This window comes from Capricornis sumatraensis, chromosome 10, assembly GCF_032405125.1.
Source record: "Capricornis sumatraensis isolate serow.1 chromosome 10, serow.2, whole genome shotgun sequence".
Taxonomy (NCBI): Eukaryota; Metazoa; Chordata; class Mammalia; order Artiodactyla; family Bovidae; genus Capricornis; species Capricornis sumatraensis.
In genome coordinates, this window is record NC_091078.1 from 74426949 (window position 1) to 74444333 (window position 17385).

Consider the following 17385-nt stretch of genomic DNA (forward strand, 5'->3'; position numbering starts at 1 on the left):
TTCTTAGTGGATTAACATGCGCATGGCAAAATATGCCTGTTTTTCTCTACTAATGTTGCTTTTTAAATTCTGCCTTATCTGATGCTAGTATAGCCAGTCCAGCTTCCTTGTGGTTGCTGTTTGATTGACGTATCTTTTCCAACTTATTTGTATTTTGAACCTGAGGTATGTCTCCTGTAAACAGTACATAGTTGGATTGTATTCTTTATCATCTGTCTCTGGCAATTTCTATCTTTTGATTGGACTTCTATCCATTTTTATTTAATGTGATTATAGACAGAGCTGAATTTGTCTCCTATTTTTGTCTTCAATATGTATCATGTCTTTTTTTATTACTCTAGTCTTGCTGTTTTCTTTTGCACTGAGTATTTTTGAATTTTAATACATTTTAATACATTTCTTTTCACCATGCTTTTTGAGATGTTTCCTTGGTGGTTGCTCTAGAGATTATCATATATGTCTTATCAGAATACACCTCAGATTTACACTACATTCCAGTGAGATATACAAATGTCAGTCATATATAACTCTATTTCCTCTTCTTCATTTTATAACATCATTGTATTACATTATATTTTCATTATTATATTACATCAATACTGTTATAAGCCCAACAGTATAATTGCTACTTCATATAATTTTATGTGTTTTAAAGAAGCTGAGAGAGGAAGAAGAACAAGTATATATTTATGGAGTTTGTTATATTAACTTTTTCATATGACATTTTTAATTTTGTTCATTTGTTCCTGTGGATTCAAGTTACTATCTGCTGTCATTTTCTTATTCCATATAATTTTTCTTCATCTAACCTCCTTTGTGCTATTATTATTAAATATATTTTAACAGTACAAATCCAAAACATAAACATAATGTTTTACACAATCATTTTTAAAATCAATCAAGAGAATAAAGGGTAAGAAATACTCACTTATATTTTCTTTTGCTTTAATGCCTTTATTATACTCTTTTTTAAACATGATTTTTTAATCACTGTCTGGAGTCATTTGCTTTCAGAACTTCCTTTATTCTTGTGGTTCTGCTGTAAATGAATTATGTCAGATTTTGTTAATTTGGGAGTGACTTTATTTCACCTTCAACTTAAAAACTATTTTGCTGGATATAAAGTTTTTGGTTGAGGTTCTCCCCATCTTTTGGCACTTCAAATAATGTTATCTCATGGTCTCAGGGTATCCACAGTTTTTGCTTTTTCATTTTATGGCCGCACCATGCGGCCTGTGGAATCTTAGTTCCCAGTGCGTGAGTGCTAAGTCGTTTCGGTTGTGTCTGACTCTGTGCGACCCTATGGGCTGTAGCCCGGCAGGCTCCTCTGTCTGCGGGATTCTCCAGGCAAGAATACTGGAGTGGGACGCCATGCCCTCCTCCAGGGAATCTTCCCAACCCAGTGATCAAACCCAGGTCTCCTGCATTGCAGGCAGATTCTTTATCGTTTGAGCCGCCAGGGAAGCCCAAGAATACTGGAGTGGGTATCCCCTTCTCCAGGGGATCTTCCCAAGCCAAGAATTGATGGTAACTCAGCTGGTAAAGAACCGCCCTGCAATGCCAGAAACCTGGGTTTGATTTCTGGGTTGGGAAGACCTCCTACAGGAGGGATAGGCTACCCATTCCAATATACTTGGGGCTTCCCTGGTGGCTCAGATGCACTACCAGGGAAGTCCCCACAATTTCTAATGAGAAGTCGGCTATTAATCTTATTGGAGTTGCCTTACATGTGACAAGTATTTTTCTTTTACGGCTCGTAAGACTTTGTTTTTGTCTTTCAAGGTTTTTACCATGATTTGTGTGTGGATCTCTTTGAGTTTATCTTACTTGGAGTTGATTTTCCATGTGTAAATTGTATTCATCAAATTTACAAGTTTACAACCATTATTTTTTCAAAAATTTTTTCTATTATTTCTCTCTCTCCTTTCCTTCTAATGTTGCCATCATACGTGTCCTGGTGGGTCCAATGGTACTTCACATCTCCAAGTCTCTGCTCAATTTTATTTGTTATTTTTGCCTGTTCTTCGGGTTGTATAATCTTCATATTTGATTATTTTCAAGTTTACTGATTATTTCTACTTTAAATTCAAATAAATAGCCGATTTTTTCACTTCAGTTATTTTACCTTTCAACTCTAGAACTTCTATGTGGCTCTTTTAAAAAAAATTAAATTTCTTTACTGACCTCAATTTTACAAAACATCGTCATCTTATCTTATTTTACTTTTTTAAGCACAGGTTCCTTTTATAGCTTGAATATATTTGTAATGGCTTCTCTGAAGTCTTTTTCTACTAAATCTGACAGCTGGGTCTTCTCACCAGTCAGTTTCTGTTGCCTGCATTTTTTTCCTGTGAATGAGTCACACTTTCTTCTTTATTTGACTGCCTTATAATTTTTTGTTGAAAAAAATTTAGATGATATTTTTAGCATGTTAATATATTTTAGCATGATAATACGTTTCAGGATGTTTTAGCAACTTTGGATAACTCTCCCCTGCCCACGCGATACCCCACTCCAAAAAGTGCAGGGCTTGTGGATGTTGTTTATTTGTTTAGTATCTTGACTGGACTATTTCAGTGTAGTCCACTTCATCTCGTGTGTGAAATCTATAGTTTTTCCTCAGAGGATGCAGCCTATAAATACCCACGGTCACCCAAGATGACAGTGGTTTTTATCAGGGCTCTTTTTGATTGACTATTCCTCTAATCTTTCTCATAAGCTGTTCACCACTGTTGGTATTATACCCAGCTGTTCAGTTCAGTTCAGTTCAGTCACTCAGTCGTGTCTCACTCTTTGCGACCCCATGAATCACAGCACACCAGGCCTCCCTGTCCATTACCAACTCCCGGAGTTTACCCTAACTCATGTCCATCGAGTGGTGATGCCATCCAGCCATCTCATCCTCTGTCGTCCCCCTCTCCTCCTGCCCCCAATCCCTCCCAGCATCAGAGTCTTTTCCAATCAGTCAACTCTTCACATGAGGTGGCCAAAGTATTGGAGTTTCAGCTTTAGCATCAGTCCTTCCAATGAACACCCAGGACTGGTCTCCTTTAGGATGGACTGGCTGGAACTTCTTGCAGTCCAAGGGACTCTCAAGAGTCTTCTCCAGCACCACAGTTCAAAAGCATCAATTCTTCGGCGCTCAGCTTTCTTCACAGTCCAACTCTCACATCCATACATGATCACTGGAAAAACCATAGCTTTGACTAGATGGACCTTTGTTGGCAAAGTAATGTCTCTGCTTTTTAATATGCTGTCTAGGTTGGTCATAACTTTCCTTCCAAGGAGTAAGCGTCTTTTAATTTCATGGCTGTAATCACCATCTGCAGTGATTTTGGAGCCCCCAAAATAAAGTCTGACACTGTTTCCACTCTTTCCCCATCTATTCGCCATGAGGTGATGGGACCAGATGCCATGATCTTAGTTTTCTGAATGCTTAGCTTGAAGCCAACTTTTTCACTCTCCTCTTTCACTTTCATCAAGAGGCTTTTTAGTTCCTCTTCACTTTGTGCCATAAGGGTGGTGTCATCTGCATATCTGAGGTTATTGATATTTCTCCAGGCAATCTTGATTCCAGCTTGTGCTTCTTCCAGCCCAGCGTTTCTCATGATGTACTCTGCATAGAAGTTAAATAAGCAGGGTGACAATATGCAGCCTTGACATACTCCTTTTCCTATTTGGAACCAGTCTGTTGTTCCATGTCCAGTTTTAACTGTTGCTTCCTGACCTGCATAGAGGTTTCTCAAGAGGCAGGTCAAGTGGTCTGGTATTCCCATCTCTTTCAGAATTTCCAGTTTATTGTGATCCACACAGTCAAAGGCTTTGGCATAGTCAATAAAGCAGAAATAGATGTTTTTCTGGAACTCTCTTGCTTTATCAATGACCCAGCTGTTAGCCTTCACTAATTCCAGCTGATTGCTCTTCGATTTTTGACAATGGCCTGAGCATGAGTTGCTCCACAGGATGATCCATTAAATTTAGGCACATCTGAGGGGACAGTTTTAGAAGCTGGTCTTTGGACTTTGTTCTGACCAGAAGGGCACTTTTTATATTTCTTCCCCTGGTTCTCCCTTGTAAACTAACTGGCCTATAGTTTATTTAGCTTCTTGCTCTCATGAAGCTTTCTCTTAATGAAGGGAGCCTCTGAAACCTTGGCCATTTTTGCCTGGAATTTAAGCTTCTGAAAGACACTGCTGGTAGAGATGAGAAATGCTGATGACCTCCCCACCCCCTGCACCCAAGAAAATACCAAACCCCTCAACTGGGAGCTGTGGAGGAAAGGATTCCTATGTTCTTGACTGAACTGAGTTGGGTTTCCACCATGCTGAGCTAGAAGGGGAGAGGGAGGGAGTGGGTCATGGCTCAACTGGCACAGACTCTCACTCTTTCTTATTAAGTTTTAGTAGATTTCTTGAGTAAGAAATCTGTTTCTTCATTTGCTTATGCCATTAGGACAGTTTCCAAAGATTCTAGATAGTTGTTTTAAAAATAATGTTCTGGGACTCCCTGCAAGCTCCAGTGATTAAGACTTTGCCTTCCAATGAGGGGAAGGTCTCATAAGCCTCAGGGCCAGAAGCTGCCATTTCAGATGTCACCACCCTGCCAGGCTCTTTTTTCACTGCGGAGAAGACAATGGCACCCCACTCCAGTACTCTTGCCTGGGAAATCCCATGGACGGAGGAGCCTGGCAGGCTGCAGTCCATGGGGACGCTAAGAGTCAGACACGACTGAGCGACTTCACTTTCACTTTTCACTTCCATGCATTGGAGAATGAAATGGCAACCCACTCCAGTGTTCTTGCCTGGAGAATCCCAGGGACCGGGGAGCCTGGTAGGCTGCCGTCTATGGGGTCGCACAGAGTCGGACACGACTGAAGCAACTGAGCAGCAGCAGCAGGAGCTAAGTTTCTAGAACATGATTCTCAGGCTGCTTCAAGCAATCATCATTCTCATGGAGTGAGCCTAGTAAAGGACTACACGAGAGACAGAGCCCTGGCGACATTACAACAGCCTTTGGATCTAGTTGTGCTTGAGATCAGTCCTCTGATCTGGACGCCACAGTCAGATAAGTGAATACACCGCCTTTTCTGCTTCAGTTCAGTTCAGTCACTCAGTCATGTCTGACTCTTTGCAACCCCATGGACTACAGCATGCGAGGCTTCCCTGTCTATCACCAACTCCTGGAGTTTACTCAAACTCATGACCGTTGAGTTGGTGATGCCATCCAATCATCTGATCCTCTGTCATCCCCTTCTCCTCCTGCCTTCAATCTTTCCCAGGATCAGGGTCTTTTCAAATGAGTCAGTTCTTCGCATTAGGTGGCCAAAGTACTGGAGTTTCAGCTTCAGCATCAGTCCCTCCAATGAACAGTCAGGATTGATTTCCTTTAGGATGGACTGGTTGGATTTCCTTGCAGTCAAAGGAACTCTCAAGAGTCTTCTCCAACACCACAGTTCAAAAGCATCAATTCTTTAGCACTCAGCTTTCTTTATAGTCCAACTCTCACATCCATACACGACTACTAGAAAAACCATAGCCTTGACTAGACGGCAAAGAAAGGCAATGCCAAAGAATGCTCAAACTACTGCACAATTGCACTCATCTCACACACTAGTAAAGTAATGCTCAAAATTCTCCAAGCCAGGCTTCAGCAATACGTGAACCGTGAACTTCCAGCTGTCCAAGCTGGTTTTAGAAAAGGCAGAGGAACCAGAGATCAAATTGCCAACATCTGCTGGATCATGGAAAAAGCAAGAGAGTTCCAGAAAGACATTTATTTCTGCTTTATTGACTATGCCAAAGCCTTTGACTGTGTGGATCACAATAAACTGCAGAAAATTCTGAGAGAGATGGGAATGCCAGATGGGAATGACCTGCCTTTTGAGAAACCTGTATGCAGGTTAGGAAGCAACAGTTAGAACTGGACATGGAACAACAGACTGGTTCCAAATAGGAAAAGGAGTACGTTAAGGCTGTATATTGTCACCCTGCTTATTTAACTTCTATGCAGAGTACATCATGAGAAACTCTGGGCTGGAAGAAGCACAGGCTGGAATCAAGATTGCCTGGAGACATATCAACAACCTCAGATATGCAGATGACACCACCCTTATGGCAGAAAGTGAAGAAGAACTAAAGAGCCTCTTGATGAAATTGAAAGAGGAGAGTGAAAAAGTTGGCTTCAAGCTCAACATTCAGAAAACGAAGATCATGGCATCTGGTCCCATCACTTCATGGCAAATCGATGGGGAAACAGTGGATACAGTGGCTGACTTTATTTTTGGGGGCTCCAAAATTTGGAAGGAAAGTTATGACCAACCTAGACAGCATATTAAAAAGGAGAGACATTACTTAACCAACAAAAGTCCGTCTAGTCAAGGCTATGGTTTTTCCAGTAGTCATGTATGGATGTGACAGCTGGACTATAAAGAAAGCTGAGCCCCAAAGAATCGATGTTTTTGAACTGTGGTGTTGGAGAAGACTCTTGAGAGTCCCTTGGACTGCAAGGAGATCCAACCAGTCCACCCTAAAGGAGATCAGTCTTGAGTGTTCATTGGAAGGACTGATGCTGAAGCTGAAACTCCAGTACTTTGGCCACCTGATGCAAAGAACTGACTCATTTGAAAAGACCCTGGCAAAGATTGAAGGCAGGAGGCGAAAGGGACGACAGAGGATCAGATGGTTGGATGCATCACCAACTCAATGGACATGAGTTTGGGTAAATTCCGGGAGTTGGTGACGTATAGGGCGGCCTGGCGTGCTGCGATTCACGGGGTCACCAAGAATCAGACATGACTGAGCGACTGAACTGAACTAACTAGATGGACCTTTGTTGGCAAAGTAATGTCTCTGCTTTTTAACATGCTGTCTAGGTTTGTCATAGCTTTTCTTTCAAGGAGCAAACACCTTTTAATTTCATGGCTGCAGTCACCATCTGCAGTGATTTTGGAGCCCAAGAAAATAAAGTCTGTCACTGTTTGCATTGTTTTCCCATCTATTTGCCGTGAAGTTATGGGACCAGATGCCATGATCTTAGTTTTTTGAATGTTGAGTTTAAAGTCAACTTTTTTTTTTAATCTCAGTTTTATTTATTTATCTATTTATTTAACTTTCAATATTGTATTGGTTTTGCCATACATTGACATGAATCCACCATGGGTGTACATGTGTTCCCCATCCTGAACCCCCCTCCTCCCTCCCTCCCCATCCCATCCCTCTGGGTCATCCCAGTGCATCAGCCCGGAGTACCCTGTATCATGCATTGAACCTGGACTGGCGATTTGTTTCACATGTGATAATTTACAAGTTTCAATGCCATTCTCCCATATCATCCCACCCTCACCCTCTCCCACAGAGTCCAAAAGACTGTTCTATACATCTGTGTCTCTTTTGCTGTCTCACATACAGGGTTATCATTACCATCTTTCTAAATTCCATATATATGTGTTAGTATACTGTATTGGTGTTTTTCTTTCTGGCTTACTTCATTCTGTATAATAGGCTCCAGTTTCATCCACTTCATTAGAACTGGTTCAAATGTATTCTTTTTAATGGATGAGTAATATTCCATTGTGTATATGTACCACAGCTTTCTTATCCATTTGTCTGCTGATGGACATCTAGGTTGGTTCCATGTCCTGGAGTTTTAAGCCAACTATTTAATTCTTGTCTTTCACTTTCTCTGCTTAGCTATTCATAGTTGAAATTGAGTTTCTCTCACAGGTAACCAAGAGTTGTAACTAATATCCTGAATGTCAAATGTTTAATAATGTGTGAGCAAATGTGGAAAACTTGTCCAACAAGATTGCTGTCTAGGGTTGTTTTCATACGATCTTTTATGTAGTTAACTTCATCCTGATAATATAAGGCCTCTTAGGGCTTGATGAAAATATACAGACATCATTTATGATGATGCAAACTGATGTTCCTCTTAATAAGGCTTTTTAATATATTCCTATTTGCCTGTCAATGTTTGTTGAAATACAAAAGGTTCTTTTCAAGGAAGTCTCAATTGCTAATTCTGAAACATATTATTGATAATACAAAAACCTACCTTAATTATAAAAAGTTCTAATAAAAGAAAGTTCTAATAAGCCAAGTAAACCTCTCTTTTCCCTCAACATATGGCAGATGCATTAGAACATTCTAGTGGGCATAAAGTTTTCCAAATACTGGAACCAGATAAAGACCTCTTTAACAAACTATAAGTGCAAAAAGGGAAGGTTATATGTTGTTGCTCTTGATGTTACATAGAAAATCTAGGTAATTAAGATTTTTATATGGCATAGTATTACTTTGAAATATTAAAGAATGGGATAAGTTCGTTGGAAATACAGTTAAAAAATTCTCAGGACATATTTATGTTTTGTGAATTCACATCACCTTTTCTTTCTTTAATAGGAATTAGTGAGAGTTTATGGGCTTCCCTGGTAGCTCAGCTGGTAAAGAATCCGCCTGCAATGTGGGAGACCCAGTTCCATTCCTGGGTTGGGAAGATCCCCTGGAGAAAGAAATGGCAACCCAGTCCAGTATTCTTGCCTGGAGAATTCCATGAACAGAGGAGCCTGGATAACTAACAGGGACTGAAACTTGAGTCTCAGGTCTCCTGCATTGGCAGGCAGGTTCTTACTATTAGTGCTACCTGGGAAGCCCAGGATCTGCAGAGAAGAACATTATTGAGGAGATAGGTCTTTATAATCAAACAGGCACATTGTGTAACAAAATGTGGAGATTCAGTATAAAATCTCACTAATTCCTATTAAATAGAAAAGGTGATGTGAATTCACAAAACAGTTGTTCTTACAAAAGTAAAGGCTTTTTTGGCTTTTACTATGCAAAAAGGGAAAAGTCCTCCAGGATCAATTTGAAAGGACAGATTTGACTTATCTGTGGTTGGCATATTGTTTTAAATACTTTTGAGCTTCATGCCTAAGGAGCTTCATCAAGTCACCTGTTAGCCGGCACTAAAAATGGACCTTAGATCCACTGTTCACAGAAACAGAAAAGTTAACGACCATTGATTGATTTAGGACTTCATAAATCTTGAATTGGTGGGATCTGAATTCTACTAATTGTACGTGAGAATCTAATAGGTTTGACTTGCAAAGGTTCATGCTCTGATTAGTAAAATCTTACCTGAGAAAAGGGCTTCCCTGATAGCTCAGTTGGTAAAGAATCCGCTTGTAATGCCAGACACCCTGGTTCGATTCCTGGATTGGAAAGATCCACTGGAGAAGGGATAGGCTACCCACTCCAGTACTCTTGGGCTTCCCTTGTGGCTCAGCTGGTAAAGAATCCTTCTACAATGTGGGAGAACTGGGTTTGATCCCTGGGTTGGGAAGATCCCCTGGAGAAGGGAAAAACTACCGACTCCAGTATTCTGGCCTGGAGAATTCCATGGACTCAGTCCATGGGGTTGCAAAGAGTCGGACACGACTGAGCTACTTTCACTTTCACTTACCTGAGAAAAGGTTTCATATACAGACGACACCGCCTCAGAAAAGAGGTAAGACTGATTCTCAGTCACTGGACTGACCAGGGCCAGAATGTTTGCATTTTAGAATCTCCATCTCCTCTGCACTGACTGAGCAGCACCCCTGATTTGGTTTTATAGAGACAAATTTCAAGGAAAACATCACCTAGACTTTATTTCAAATTACCATGAAGATCAATATATCTCACTGATGTCCAGAAAAGCCATGTTTATAATCTTCTGTTATGATATACAACTCAGGGAAAGTAAATGTCCTGTCAACCACAATCTCTCTTTATTATTTTTAAGAAGGGCTAGTTTCCATTATCAAAAGCAGATAAGGAATTCCAGCACTCATTTGTCATTCAAAATGGAATAGACTTGTTTTGTGGGGAATGAATGAAAACCATCATGTGGTAGGTTTGTTTTTTTAATAGTGACAGTAAAGTCACAATTCAAGGTCAGGGAAAATTCAAATGTCTTCTCCTGGGTTGTTACTATTTTTCTGGTAGGTTGGGGAGACAATTTTCCAATAATAACTTGGGATTTCTAATATTTTCCCATTAAAACAGTTAAGCAGAAGCTTGAGATTTTTTTTTTCTTGTCTTCTCAAGTAGTTTTCATAACACCAACCCAGAGTTTTTAGCTCTGATTTAGGGTAGTTGCTTCTTGAAAGTGAAGTGAAAGTGTTAGCCGCTCAGTTGTCTCCAACTTTTTGAGACCCCTGGACTGTAACTCTCCAGGCTCCCCTGTCCATGGGATTCTCCAGGCAAGAATACTAGAAATGAAAAAAAAAAAAAAAGAAGAATACTAGAATGGGTTGCCATTCCCTTCTCCAAGGGATCTTGCACACCCAGGGATCGCATCTGGGTCTCCTACACTGTGGGTGGATTCTTTACCTTCTGAGCCACTTCTTACTTTGTTTCATGCAGTGAATCCCATGTCACAACCTGTACTAAAGGCTGTATCATGTGAAAAACAGGTCATTTAGTAGTCAGTGAACTTGCGCAGCAAATCGCCACTAATAGTACATCCAGGTTGTATTTCTTTTTCACGAGTTCTGAGTAGGAAATGCTAAAAATGCCATTTGCCATTTGGGGTTTCAGACCAACAGATGGTAAGGCCTCCTTGTGTGGATGTTTCCCAGGTACCTCAAAATCAAAATATGACCCTGATTAAACTCATCTTCTCCCTTTACAAGTAATGATATTTCTTTATAGCCTTTTCCATCTCTTAAGTTTTGTTTTTACATTTTTGGGGGTTTTTTGGCCCCACCGTGTAGCATATGGACTCTTAGGTTCCCAACCAGGGATTGAACCCTTGCCCTCTATGGTGGAAGCACAGAGTCTTAACCACTGGATCGCCAGGCAAGTCCCCTTTTCCATCTCTAAATAGCACTACTATTATACACTCCCAGGTGACGAAATGGTGAAGAGTCTGCCTGCCAGTGCAGGAGACACAAGAGATGTGTGTTTGATCCCTGGGTCAGGAAGATCCTCCAAAGTAGGAAATGGTAACCCACTCCAGTATTCTTGCCTGGAAAATTCCATGGACAGAGGAGCGGCAGGCTTCAATCCATGGAGTCACAGAGAGTTGGACACAACTGAGCTCACACATACACACACATACATTGTATAGGTTGAACTAAAAGAAACAGCCTTTTTTGTAGCTCATAAATAGCTGAATACTGGCAATTTCAAACAGATCAACTTTAAAAGCTGCTCAGATCAGAAACCTTGGTGAAATCTTGATCACCTCCACTTCAGCTCTCACAGCCAGCTACTCATAGGGACGGAGGCATGGTCTGCATCCATCTCAAAGGCAACCGACTGCCATAGCTGAAGTCAGTATTAATTGGTCTCAGCAATTCCACTATCCATACTGTAAATCCTTTTTTTCCCCCGAAATATGTATTTATTTATTTGGCTGTGCCAGATCTTAGTTGTGGCACGTGGAATCAAGTTCCCCGATCAGGGATTGAACCCAGTCCCCTGCATCGGAGCATGGAGTCTTAGCCACTGAACCGCCAGGGAAATCCCTGAATCCTCTTCAATACCCAAGTCAGATGACTTCACTTCCAAGCTAAGAACTGTTCAGTGGCATCTCACTGTCCTAAACACAAGGGTCAGACATTCCAACATGGCTTATAGAGTCTGCAGGCTCCAGACCCTGTCAACCCCTTCTATTCCACCACACTCTGTTTTCAGTTACTGGAATCTTCTATCTTCTCAAACACGTGCCTTCCTACTTTTGTAGTAGGGCCTGTACACCTACTATTCCATTTACCTGGAACCTTTTTCTCTCATTACTTCTCAGACTCTAGTCACCCAGTGACCACCTCCTGCTACTTCTCCTTTCACATTTCAGCATAAAAGCCATTTGTCAACAGAACCATCTAGATATCCCCCAGATCAGAGCGTAACCCTATGTTACATACATCCATGAGATTGTTCTCCATCTCAGCATGGATCACATTTCTAAGTTCTTGTTCATTTCCATGCTAGACTCAAACTCCAAGGAGGCAAGATCAATAAATAACTATTAAGGATTTGCTGTATAGCACAGGGAACTCTACTGAGTACTCCATAATGACCTGTATGGGAAAAGAATCTAAAAAAGACTGGATATATGCTAGTTATAACCGACTCACTTTGCCGTACAGCAGAAAGTAACACAACATTGTAAATCAACTATACTTCAATAAAAATTAAAAAAATTTTAAAAAGACCGTGGTGTCTTGTTCACTGTCATATCACCATCACTAAGCCGGAGCTTAGCACCTAATGGGCGCTCAATAAATGTTTACTGAAAGCATGACCTTGACAAATGTCAAGGCTGCAATTCACAAGTCAAAGCTGCCATTTTGTTCAGTGATATTGTCAGTTTTAGTATATCTTTGGTGCTTTTCTGTTTAGGATTTTTTTTAAAAAGGAAACAAAGACTTTCAACTTGAACACTCCAAATGAAAAAGTGAACTGGAACCCTGGACCTTCTCTGAATTATTCCCTAGCAAAGGTACAGCTGGGCTTCCCTGGTGGCTCAGTGGTAAAGAATTTGCCTGCCAATGTCAGAGACGTGGGTTCAATCCCTGAGTCAGGAAGATCCCCTGGAGAAGGAAATGGCAACCCACTCCAGTATTCTTGCCTGGAAAATCCCATGAACAGAGGAGCCTGGCAGCTACAGTCCATGGGGTCGCAAGAGCCAGACACGACTTAGTGGCTAAAGTGACAACAGCCACATGGTGACATCCAGTAGTCGTTCTTATTATAAGAGAAATAACGATAATCTAAAATAACATTTATTGAGCAGCAACTATGTGCCAAGCTTATGGAGGAAAGTGAGGCTTAGAGAAGTTTAGAGATTTAGTGAGGTCCACAGAGCTAGTAAATGTGGATCCATAGTCACAAAGATTCATAATCAAGAATGCTCTGGATACTCTCAGTCCCTCAATCTTTGAGAAAGACAATTTCTCAACCACAGGGAACTTCTCTGTACACCCTGATCATTAGGAGCATCAACTACAAAATCAAAGAGGAACATATTTTCCACTGTAACCACCGTAATTAAAATGTTTCTAAACAAAGGCTAGTTAATTTCGTGATGTTTCCAAATGCAATTCTCTCCCAAGCAGCATCTTATTAAAAGCAGGTGTTCCTACCGGAAGAAAGAGTCTCTGGGCAGCGCAGGGTTTGAATAATTTCTTCCATTCTTGAGGGTTTCCAGCCGAAAATGTGATGGGGTAGATTCTGTGCTCAAACTTCTTTGTATATGAGTCAGGCCACTGTCGAAGCTGAAAAAGATAGCAGGGAAGAGGAGGGTGATTAGACCCCAGAAATATGGAAAACACCTAAAACTTCTGAGTGGCAGTGTAGAAATTATTCAGGTAGCACGCACAGAAGTTTATCACCACAACTCGTGCTCACTGAATAGACCACTGTTTAGATTTAAAACAATAGCATCCAGAGTTGGCAAGGATGATGGGAAACTCGCACCTAAATGCTGGAAGGGTAAATTATAAAAAAACTTCCAAGAGGGTAATTTAGAAAGTGGTAATAACAAACCCCAAGACAGAGGTCCAGGGACTTGCACCAAAACATAGTTTTTAGTAAAAAATAAAAAACAAAACAAAAAAATCCCCTTGGGAACAAATTAAAAACTCAATAATAAGGAACTGGGAAAACACATTATGATGGAAGTACACGGTGGACTATTGTAAAGGGTGAGAACAGGGGGCACAAGTGGCAAAGAACTCGCCTGCCAACGCAGGAGAAGCAAGAGACGTGGGTTTGATACCTGGATTGGGAAGATTCCCTGGAGGAGGACATGGCAACCAACTGCAGTATTCTTGCCTGGAGAATCCCATGGACAGAGGAGCCTGGCAGGCTACATACAGTCCCTGAGGTCGCAAAGAGTTGGACACAACTGAAATGACTTAGCACGCATGCATATGTGCCATTATGAAAAAATAGTTACAATATATAGTTAGGTTCTAGAAAAAGAAAGTCCAAAAAGAAATGTATAATATGGGTCTATCACACAGAGGAAAATACATGTATGTATTTTACATGTAGGGGAAAATCTGAACAGACATGCACCGTACTGTTAAAAGTGGGTACCTATGGAAGTGGGGGTGTCATTTTCTATGTTTATATTTCTGTATTCTTCAAAACTTTTATAGGGAGTGTATATTACTTTCTCTGCTTATATTAATCTTATAATAAAATTATTTTAATCAGTAGACTTTATTTTTCAGAGCAGCTTTATGTTTACAGAAAAATTGACCAGGAAGTACACAGAGTTCCCATATATCCTCTCTCCTTCTCTTTCTTATCCTACAGTTTCCTCATTATTAACATCTTGCATGAATGCGGCACATTTGTTACAAGTGATGACCCAGTATCAATACATTATCAAGTAAAGCCCATAGTCTACATGAGGAGTCATTCTTTCTATCACCCAATTTTATGGGTTTTGACAATGGCATGATGTTTTACATCTACCATTACAGAACGTCAATGTCTCATGCACCCCACCAGAACGGGCTCGTGGCTGTCCCCACTTCTGTGTCCTACTATTTTCTGGTTCTGAGTCAGGGGCAAAGTTAAATTGTATATTTGATTGTAAACTGCCTGAAGAGGTTAAGAAACCAACCAGCTGACATTTTCAACCTTTATATTAGGAGATGACAAAAATGAAACTTTCAAATATTAAATATCAACAATGTAGGTGGTAAACACCAATGTCTACAGCTTAAAAAAATTCTAGTTCTTAAACAGTTAAAAAAAAAAATCTACTTCAATAAAACAGCACTTGCCCACAATGTAGTTTCCAGAGGAATCATGATGGCAATTAGCATTTTGTTTTGTTCTGACGCTGAGGTATGTGTCCCTGAGCCTCCCAGAAAGTTATCACAAGACACTCTGGATATTCCCACAATGCCTCAGTGTTGAAACTAACTGACAGCCCTGAGAAGGAGGCAATAACGTGCCCCTACACACCAGCATCTTACATGGCTGAGCAGAAGCCAACTGCTGCTGATCTACAGTTTTAGGGCTAATACAGTACCCACCAGACAGAAACATTCCAAGGAATCTGTAGAATCTGATACAGCCTCACACTTAGACTCCACAACAAGCAGAGCAAGAATCATCTGTCCCTTCTGTGTATCTATGAGAGATTTTTGCTTGATACAAATGAAGAAATTGAAACTGAGAAACATTCTGTGACTTATGAAAGAGCCAATGGTTTACATCTAAACTGGCACCATAACCTCAGCATTAAAAAAAAAAAACAAAAAAAAATGGGGCCATATGCCCTGCTGTGATTTTTAACACCCTATTATAATTTCCTTTGCAATTGGGCTTCACTGGTCTAACAAAGACCTGAGGAAAAAAGCCGTCAGAGGGATAAAGTCATCTGAGCAACGCAAAACATAACCCAACTGCACAAGTAGCTACAAAATTTTCCCATACAATAGCTCCTAATTTATAACATCCCAAGTACTATGGCTCATAACAAATTACTCCAAAACTTAGTAGTACAAAACAACCATTTATTATTCTCATAGATTCCAAGGATCAAAAAAATCAGACAAGGCACAGACGGGACAGCTTGACTTTGCTTCACAGTGTCTGAGGCCTCAACTACAAGTCTTGGAGGCTGGGGGCTGCAATCATCTAACGGCTTGTTCTCACATGTCTGGTGGTGGAGGTTAGTTACCGGCTGGGGACCTGACTTCTCTCTGTGTGGGCTTCTTCCTGTGGGTGAATCTGAACTTTCTCACTGCATGGTGGCGAGGTTCCAGGGCCAGGCATCCCAAGAGATAGCCAGGCAGAAGCTGTATCCTTTTTCGCCACATAGCAGGACATCTGGCATACTCTATGTTATGTACACGTACATATGTGCTCGTGCCCAGTCGCTCAGTCGTTTCTGATTTTTGTTCCCCAGGTAGCACAGTGGTAAACAATCTGCCTGCCAGTGCACGAGATGCAAGAGACGCGGGTCCAATCCCTGGGTTGGGAAGATCCCTGGAAAAGGAAATGACAACCCACTCCAGTATTCTTGCCTGCAAAATTCCATGGACAGAGGAGCCTGGTGGGCTACTAAGCATCCATGCACACACATATTATGTGTGTAGATGTATCTGTATTAGCTCTTGCCTTGTAACAAATGACCCTAAAACTTACTAGCTTAAAACCACAAACATGCATTATCTCACATCATTTCTTAGGGTCAGGAATCTGTGAGCTGGGGTGTTCTGGATGAGGAGTGAGGGTGAGTCATCTGAAGGCTGGATGGGGTGAGAAGTCCTGTCTCCAAGTTCATGTGCATGAATGTCAGCAAGAAGTCTTCAAGCCTTAACACATGGTCTTCTGCAAGGGCTGCTCTGACATGAGAGCTGGCCTCCAAGAGAGAAAGAGTGCAACCAAGATGGAAGGTGCAGTGTCATTTTAGATCTAATCTCAGAAGTGACATAGTGTCACTTCTTCCCTATGCTACTGTTCATACAGGCCAGCCCTGGGACAGTGCAGGATGAGAGTACATACAGATGTGAACAGTAGGAGGCAGGATCGAGGGGGCCCTTCAGAAAACGCAACCTGTTACGCATCTGTAATTATATATATACATCTTCCTTCTCTTTTTAAGTCTGCATTCTGTTCTGTTCCATTCTCATGCCCCAACTTCTAGCATGTAGTAGGTACTCAATAAATACTTGTTCAATGGATACTGTACGTGACCCGACTAGTGTTGGCCCATAGCCACTTTTGCTCCATTCCTGCACAGAGCATACTTCTCAGCCCCTTTGGAGTTGGGTGGGTCTTGTGACCGGCTGCTGCTGGACAGTTAAATAGGAACAGAAATGTCAGTGTCAAGAGGAGGGAGTGAAAGGCACCGTGGGGATCTGATAGTCCCTGTCTTTCCTTTCGTGGCATCTCAAGAACTGCAGAGGCCAAATGTTCCAGCAGGTGCCAGCTACATGCAAGAACGGTCTCTGTTAACTCTGGTCCCAGGCTGACAGGACCACGTGGAGAGGCCCTCTGAGACATTCAGCAGGCATGTGGAAAGTCTCTGAGCTTTCCGGAAGTTGTTAGTGCAGCCTGACCTAGCCTATCTTGGGCACAGATAAGCATCTCTTTTTATCACTCCCACTGGTCCCAAGTTGCAGAGGGGGAAGTTCAGTTCAGTTGCTCAGTCCTGTCCGACTCTTTGCGACCCCATGAATTGCAGCACGCCAGGCCTCCCTGTCCATCACCAACTCCCGGAGTTCACTCAAACTCACATCCATCGAGTCAGTGATGCCAACCAGCCATCTCATCCTCTGTCGTCCCCTTCTGCTCCTGCCCCTAATCCCTCCCAGCATCAGAGTCTTTTCCAATGAGTCAACTCTTTGCATGAGGTGGCCAAAGTACTGGA

The 17385-nt window shown here is 41.5% G+C and overlaps 1 protein-coding gene across 1 annotated transcript in view; it reads right to left on the reverse strand.

The window, feature by feature from the left end:
* GXYLT2 (glucoside xylosyltransferase 2) overlaps positions 1–17385 on the reverse strand; it is a 77859-nt gene that overhangs the window by 35892 nt on the left and 24582 nt on the right. The window contains exon 3 of the mRNA XM_068983013.1: positions 13130–13261. Within this exon, the coding sequence (XP_068839114.1) occupies positions 13130–13261 (132 nt within the window). The remainder of the gene's footprint in view (positions 1–13129; positions 13262–17385) is intronic.